The sequence below is a fragment of the Podarcis melisellensis genome, assembly GCF_964234715.1.
Source record: "Podarcis melisellensis genome assembly, chromosome: 9".
NCBI classification, from domain to species: Eukaryota; Metazoa; Chordata; class Lepidosauria; order Squamata; family Lacertidae; genus Podarcis; species Podarcis melisellensis.
Genome location: NC_138541.1, coordinates 77,262,796 through 77,270,820, shown reverse-complemented (window position 1 = coordinate 77,270,820; position 8,025 = coordinate 77,262,796). Strand labels below are relative to the sequence as shown.

At 43.8% G+C, this 8,025-nt stretch overlaps 1 protein-coding gene across 4 annotated transcripts in view; it reads right to left on the bottom strand.

Annotated features, from left to right (window-relative positions):
• Positions 1–1,073: 1,073 nt before the first annotated feature.
• UBE2Q2 (ubiquitin conjugating enzyme E2 Q2) overlaps positions 1,074–8,025 on the bottom strand; it is a 41,018-nt gene continuing 34,066 nt past the window's right edge. For 2 of the 4 annotated variants that reach the window (XM_081925717.1, XM_081925718.1), the window contains exons 10-13: positions 7,218–7,266; positions 5,053–5,148; positions 4,170–4,245; positions 1,074–2,783 (exon numbers count right to left, since the gene is read on the bottom strand). In XM_081925717.1, the coding sequence (XP_081781843.1) occupies positions 2,752–2,783; positions 4,170–4,245; positions 5,053–5,148; positions 7,218–7,266 (253 nt within the window). In that variant the 3' untranslated portion in view covers positions 1,074–2,751. The remainder of the gene's footprint in view (positions 2,784–4,169; positions 4,246–5,052; positions 5,149–7,217; positions 7,267–8,025) is intronic. The other 2 variants (XM_081925719.1, XM_081925720.1) reach the window with 1 other exon arrangement.

The window sequence follows — 8,025 nt, the reverse complement described above, 5'->3', positions numbered from 1 at the left end:
TGGCCCAGTATTCTGGCTCACTACTCACCTCCCCATGAATCCCAGAAACCAGGCATACTGTCATTGACAGTGGAGGTGTGTGTGTGTTTGTGTATGTATCAAAGCTGGTGGAAATCACTACCTCTTGAAGGGACAAATTGCATAGCACTTTGCATAGCACAAACACTGTGTGTTTGTCCTGAATCCTCAGATACTAATGCTGCATTGGGGCCCCAGGTTCAGTATCACAAGATACTCCATACACTTTCTCCATGCCATACATAATTTCACACACCTCTATGTCCCTTTACTTAACTTTTCTTTAAACTAAAATGCCCCATATAATAAATCTGTACACTGCTGCCAAGGATTTCCCTCCCCTTGGAGGCCGGAGGGAACTTTCCCCTTGCCGAAAGTTTTGTGGGGCACTGAGGGGACTCCACCCTGAGTAAACTGAAGACCCCCCCCCCAAACCCTGCATGGCTCTCTGGTTTCTACTTTTGCATTCATTGTCTCAAGACTGCAGACAAACAACTTCAAATATTTTCTTTAAAGCAGCCAACAAAGCTTCAAAATTACTTCAGTTACTAATGTCATGTCTATATGAATCTGTATCACAGAATGTTATTTGTGAGACTGAAAGACAAAACCAACTCTTCATGAGAAGTTTTGAGTGAGAAGTAGGTCATTTAAAATTATCACAGTGCTCTCCCACTTTCGCCAAGTTGTGATTCATGATTTTGGTTTTTTCTAGTTTCTAATTCAGTGACAAAAAAGACAATAACTTAGCTTCTTCATTTGCAAATGTGAACATGCAGCTTTTATGCAGGCCCATTGAAACTAATGAGCCTATGTTAGCCATATCTATTTACTTCAGTGGGTCTATTCATGGGTTGAATACCACACGATGGGCTTAAACACCACTACTAAAGATTGGCATTATGCTTTTTAAACTATTGTATTAGTTTAAGGTGATAGTAGATCCCCTTTTTAGTACTGTGTGCCATTTCTCATGTTTACAAAACATCAGCTGCAAGATGCCACACTCAGTCACTGAAAGCAGACTCCTCCCAGAAATAAAGTGACAAAAAGAATTCTTAAAATGGTTCTTTATTCATAAACTTGATGCAAGTTTACAGATTACCGTACACTGCTAAATAATTCTGCAATGAAAAATGAAACTCAGAAACAATAAAAAGCAAGCCAAGGGTGCACCTGTCATTCTGCTTGTCCATTAGAATACTAAAGAATTCAATAATGTATTCAAAGTTTTAGCCTCAGGTTTGAAAAGGAGCTGCAGAAATGCTTACAGAATTCGGCCTCTGCCTTATGGCTGCTAACAGGATTTCACTGGAATAATATGTACAATCAAACAAGCAGGGAAGCTGGAAGTCATCCACTCCCTAAAAGACTGCATGAAACAGTCTTTGACCAGGCCAAATCCTTCTAATCCAATCCTCCAAGCTAAAAAAATCCAAACAAAAACAGCATATGTGACCAAATGCCTGGGCACAAAAAAGCACAAATTTAGGATTTTTTTCTCCAAGGTCAAGAAGGAGGGCTGAGGGGCAGAGACATTTCTGGAGACCCCCCCTCCCTCCAAAAAAGTGCTTATACCCTTATTTCCTGTGAACAAAAAGGTCTAGTCAATTTCAGCTACCAAAAAATAAAAATCACACCTGATTTTTTTTAAAAAGATAAGGCAATGTTATAGCAGTTCCCGACCCACAGCAGTTACAGATCCAGATTCATTTCCTAAATGGAAGAGCAGTTCCCCATTAGTTTTTCAACGAAACCATGGTCACAACTATAGCAACCTTCTTTAAAAAATTCTGAATCAAGTGATCCCTGGGACTTGTTACTGTAGCTTTTGTTTAAAAAAACATTTTCAAAGGAGTGTCTTCTTGATTTCTGCCAATTGCTTTTTAAAGTTCATTACTCTACAAATGATTGCAACAACCCGTTAATAGAATCGAATGCCTAAGAAGGTTTCTAGTATTTTAAATAACTTCAAGCTTTATATCTATGGCTCCTCCTTTCAAAGGAGCCAACAAGAGCCAACAAGTAGCAAAGTAGCCCAGCAAAAAACCGATGCCCCAGTGGATATGACTAGTCACAAAGTTCTCTTGGCACAGCCTGGCTCTGCTGCAGCAGAAGACACCTCAAGGGCATCTCTGCCCAGAAACAGTTCATATCCTCAATACAGCCATGAAAGAAGGAGGAAAGTTCTAATGATTTAACATTACGGTTCTCCTATCATCATCAAATTTGGCAATACTATGAATGCTCTCAGTTTTAGACCAAGGGGAGGAGGAAGGAGTCTGATTTAATGAGACCTAAAAACGTTGTAACATATTATTAAACTAACTTTATTCAACTTGGTTGGCTTTAAATAAAATATATTGCAGTTGTCTGCAGTTTGGAAAAACAAATAAGTGCATACAAAAGGGAGGGAGATCTTAATGACTGGTATTTTAGTAAACCCCACGAGCCCAGTTTGAAGGATTCACACTCTAAAATGGAGTGGGGATTGGTATGCTTAATTCATGGGGACAATAGAGTTTCAAAACTGTTCAGTTGGAGATACTTGACAGAAGAGCAGAATTGTACAGCTGTAGCTTATACTGGATGTGTCAGTCAACAGATTATCCACTAGTTATCTATGAGCTGGAATCTTCAGTATGGCTGTTATGGGGGCATTCATAGTTGAATCTGTGTTGGAAGGAAAATCTTTTACTGACATTGGTCCAAGTGTATGAAAAGTCCACAATGTTAACCATCTTCTTTAGGAGGTGTGAACCAGCCTGCAGGAAGTATATATAAAAAAAGATTTGGCATTAACAAATGTGCAGCAGTGGTGGCAACACCCATTTTGTAATTGCACACGTGCTTAATAACTATATAATATACCATGACACTTGGTTGAAGCACCAGTGCAGAGAGGTGTTCTGAGCATCCACATAAGACAACATGAGTTGTTTAATGTGTTTCAGTCTACATATAAATAACTCGGTGCTTAGGAATCCAGTTCTGCAACTGGAAGATACTGTGCAAAAACCAGCAACATTTGGAAACAACTTACTTGACGGACTGTCCTAATGATCAAACATGCAAGCAAAGAATTATCAACCCACCTTTCTATTAAAAGGTAAAGGTACCCCTGACTGTTAGGTCCAGTCGCGAACGACTGGGGTTGCGGCGCTCATCTCGCTCTATAGGCTGAGGGAGGCAGCATTTGTCCACAGTTTTTCTGGGTCATGTGACCAGCATGACTAAGCCGCTTCTGGCGAAACCAGAGCACTGCATGGAAACGCTGTTTACCTTCCCACCAGAGTGGTACCTATTTATCTGCTTGCACTTTGATGTGCTTTCGAACTGCTAGGTGGGCAGGAGCAGGGACCGAGCAACGGGAGCTCACCCCGTCGCGGGGATTCGAACCGCGACCTTCTGATCGGCAAGTCCTAGGCTCAGTGGTTTAGACCACAGTGCTACCTGTGTCCCCTACCTTTATATTACCAGTATCTAATACCAGGACCAGTCTTAAGGGGACTCTCAGTACGGTGCCACTGATGGGCCTCCAGCTCCCCCCAGTGTGGGTCTGCTGGGCATTGCACTTTGCATTGCACTTTGGAGAAGCTAAATGGCAGCTGGCTGTCACAGATGGGCACAGAGAAGTGGTACCACGGCCTGCTCAATACTGAAATGGCTGTCTGGGAGCCTGGCAAGGAGAGTGGTAGGGTGGCACAGCTGGGTTGGGCCAGCGTGAGGGGCCCTGGGACAACTGTCAACCACTAGCACCAGGCCTGATAGGATCTACAATGAAACCAAATCAAAACTACAATTCATTATTAGAAAGGTAAATTTTAACTTCTTTCCTTCACTTATTTAATTCACTAGACCTCCGCAAAAAGTGTGACCTTAAATTGCTGCCCTGCCAGTCTACTGAGATTAATTAGCTGATCTAATTTTCAGATTAAACCTTGGTGGGGGTTGCGATTATGTTTATGTATCAGGGAAGTAGGAGTTAAGTTATGACCAACTTCCCAACACACTATTACACTGTTTACAGAACCAGGCTATGCGCAGCTCTGGGTGCCTGTGAAAAACATGCATATGGGGAGCGGAGTGGCTTCTCTCCTCTGACGTTATACTTACACAACTATGTGTTTTACCATAGCATGCATACATACCATACATACCATTTTTCTCATGTAACTGTACTAGAGATTTATAGGATTGCTGTGCTCTTGCTAGGTTATATTGGTTCTGAAAGAAAGAGATGAATGGTTGAAGTACATATCCCAACCATGACAGAGTAGTTCTGACTCAGCCTGGATGCATGCTGGTTAGTTTTTACGCTGCTGGTGACAGGCTCTCCCCACAGTCTGCTTAAAGACTGCTTAAAGAAATCTTCCCCGATTTCCCAACTGGTGGGATCCTGGGGGACATAAACATTGCTTGGAATGGTTAAGTTCCCTGAAGAGGGGGTTGCCTCTTCTGCAATAAGCCCCATCTAAAAACCGCCAAAGCCCAACAACCATTCTTCAGCACACATTACATTATTTCACAGGTATGGGGTTGCAGTCAACTAGCCAAGAAAATATTGCCAACTGCGTGCCTGTTTTGATCATTTACTGTGAGTCACACACATTCATACTAGGGTGGTCTAACATAGCCTTTTTTGGTTGCCCCAGGCACGGCAGGGAGCAAGAAGCAGCTCTTGGGGCAGCAGTGGCATTGAGAAGGAGGCAGGAGGGCTCTGACAGGGTCCTTGAGGCTCCCCACCTCCCTCCCCAAGCCTAGTTAGTGCTTTTCCAGCTTTGAAAAAAAGTGCCAATCAGGCTGAGCTTAATTCATAACCACAGCCTCCCATGTTGTTCTTGCTGCGCTGGAGGCACCAAAGTGACTGGGGCGCAAGTCCTGGGCCCAGAAGACACAACCCCCCTCTTGGCCTTGCTGCTGATGTGGTCCAAAGGAAAGGAAAGCAATGCATTTGGCACCAGGACTGCTCTTACACTAGCTGTTCTACCACAATACATGAACAGCAGAAAAAGAATACTGGCGTGTATTTACCTTATTTGCTCCAAATTGTACTCTGGCTTTTCCTTTGACTAATGTGGCATTGATCTGCATGATGACAGATTCTGTTGAATAGGCACTACTCCAACCCTGAAAAAAAAGAAAAGAAAATTCCAGAATAGGATTGCATTTTGTCCACTTGTCTTGCAGAAAACATTCAATCCCAAACAGACATCTCTACACTAAACCAGGTTAATTTGGGTTGATGTTCTAACTTTTGAAAATGGCAATTATTTGCCACAAGAGGAGAAAATATGAAACAGGAGTACGTTACAGGGGAGCAAGGAAGAGTAAAAGTCAAAGTTTCCTGGCAAGGTAAAAAATAAAATCGTAAGCACGTCTCCAAATGCCATGAAAATTCATAACAATTACAATGTTTGTTTAATAAATTAAAAATATATTCAGAGCTCATTACTTCTAGCTGGAAAGAAAGATTTACTGTGACACACAGTCTAGTGTTCTGGTCTATCTTTCTAATTGTTTTCAGCTACTTTGTTTTGATTAGTTTGTATTTTAAACTGTTTTTGTTTTAATTATTTTTATTTGTCTTTAACCAATTTTAAATTGTGTTTAAATTCAGGACTGTTATTGGGATGTGCCTGGGAAAAGGGGAGAGGGGGAGAACCAATCACAATGGTTCAGGGCAGGGAGAGGTACGGTACAGGAGGCAAAGCAGGCCAGGTAAGGGGCACAAACGCAGGCAGTTGGTGACTGTGTCGTGTTCCAGCCCCTCCTCCAACCTGAGGAACTGTGGTTGTCATATCAGCCTGCCTGGTCTGCAGCTGCTGTTGCTGAATGCCAGCATGAATGAATGCAGCTCGAAGCATTCTCCGGTTGTGGATAAGGAAGCCCATCTGGTCTGTATCACTGATGCCTGGGTGGGTGAGCAGGGTGGTCTCACCCAGTTGTCCCCATCAGGCCAGACTTGAGGGTCAGGGAGGGAGAACTACTGTGGTGTAAAGAAATTCTCTCACTGTCCAGTTGCCGGGGGGGCGGGGCGGGGCAGAATCTAGAGTGTGTGTTCCAGGCGTTGGGCAATAGGGACAGAATTGGGATTCTGTTGGTATACTGCCCACCTTCCTGCTCAGCAGTTTCCCTGCCTGAGCTGATGTTGAGGACTCTCAGATGGTTGGTTCTGAGGGACCCATGCCAAGGTGACTGGCTCTGCGGAGGCTCAGGACTTCATGGCTGCCATGATAACCATGGGACTGTCTCAACCAGTCCAAAGCAGGTGGGAGGCCACACTCTGAACTTTGTTTTTTCCACGGGGCAGGAACAGGGTGCTCTGAAAGGGGGGGGGGTATTGACCCTTGTCATGGTCCAGTCACTTTCTCTTGAGGCTTTCAGCATTCTTTCCCTTCTTCAGAGGTGGGGACCTATGAGGATGGTCTGTCCTCGGAGGCTGATGGATGCAGTGGGTTTCCAGGTGGCTTGGGGGGGATTTTGCAGATGATATGACTGGCGCTCCTGCTGAAGCCCTGGGCAATCTCGGGAATATATGAATGGCTCAGGCCATTGACATGATCAGCTTGACTGCTCTCTCCCACTTTGTGGGAGCCCATTTGACTCCCTGGCAACCTCCAGAGCTTAGGGTGATTAAACAAGTTGGGAGACAGCTCAAACAACTCTAGGAAAGATCTGGCTGCATCATCGAGCTTACCTAAGTAGCAGTGAAGGCAGCAAAGAAGGCATCGAGGGTGGACCAAATGCTTGGATTGGTCATGGCATTGTGGATTCTCGTCCCTCTTGGCTGATAAAAACTAGCAGGGAGGGGACAGCTGGCTGGTGATTAATGCCTCCTTGTAAGAGAGGGTGGTCTCTGCCTGCTTGAAGGAGACAGTGGTAAAACCACTCTTCAAGAAACCACCCCTTGATTCAGAAAATCTAAGCAACTACTGACCAGTGCTAATCTCCCATTCTTGAGCGAGTGGTCGTAGACCCAATTCAGGCACTCTTGGAGGTAACTGATTTTCTAGATTCATTTCAATCAAGGTATAGGCCCAGTCTGGCACAGAAACTGCTTTAGTCGCCCTGTAAGATGCCATTCTGAGTCAGCTGGACGTTATAAGAATTTGGAAATGGGGGTCTGTTCAACCAGCTGCAGAGGACTTCCATAGGAGCAGACAAATCTGGAGCAAGGCTTTTGATTCTGCATGTACCTGTTTAGTAAGCAGCTCCATGCATAATGCACCTCCACCGAGAACATACCTGCAGGACAGAAAAGCAAGTTTAGAGTATGATTTTCAGTAAGACCTTGGAAAGACTAACATATTAATTATGAGACAAGCATTTGTGTACTAGAATCATATGCAACAGAAGGGTTATTCTGAGTTGTACAATCTGGATCTTCCCAGCACTGTTTTGTCTGCTTATGTCATTCAGATGGGAGCCAGCCATTTAGACAGCACGCTCAGATTAGGAGTATTAAAAAGGTTAAATATTGGTGAGCCAATGTCAAGCTGTCCTCATTGGCTTGGTCTACTGGAATTATTCTGGACACGATAAAAGCTCATGAATGTACAAATGAGAAGCTATGTGAACTCAAAGAATCAAACAGAAACAGACTACCTGTGAGACCAGGTGAGGCAGGTGTAGAGCTTCCCTCTCCCCTTCTTCCCTGGCAGGGAGGAGGGTGCCATTTTGTGGTTTGCCTCAGGTGCCAAAATGCCTTGGGCCAGGCCCTGGCATCCAAGCTATTCAATCCATGGCTTTAAACCCCTTTGGCATCAGCTCTATAATCAGCCCTGATGTAGCTGAAAGAGTTAGCCAACTGTGCATAATCACTGCGCACTCACTGTTTTGATATCACTGTTCTGACAACAATCCAGTCCTCATTTTAGTGCATTTTATTACTGTTACATTTTGCTGTTCTCTTTGTCAGCGGTTTATAAAATACAACAAAGGAAACATTTAAAAACAATCACCACTTTTAACCTTTGTTCACTTCCCTCCAACTGGAGTAGAAAA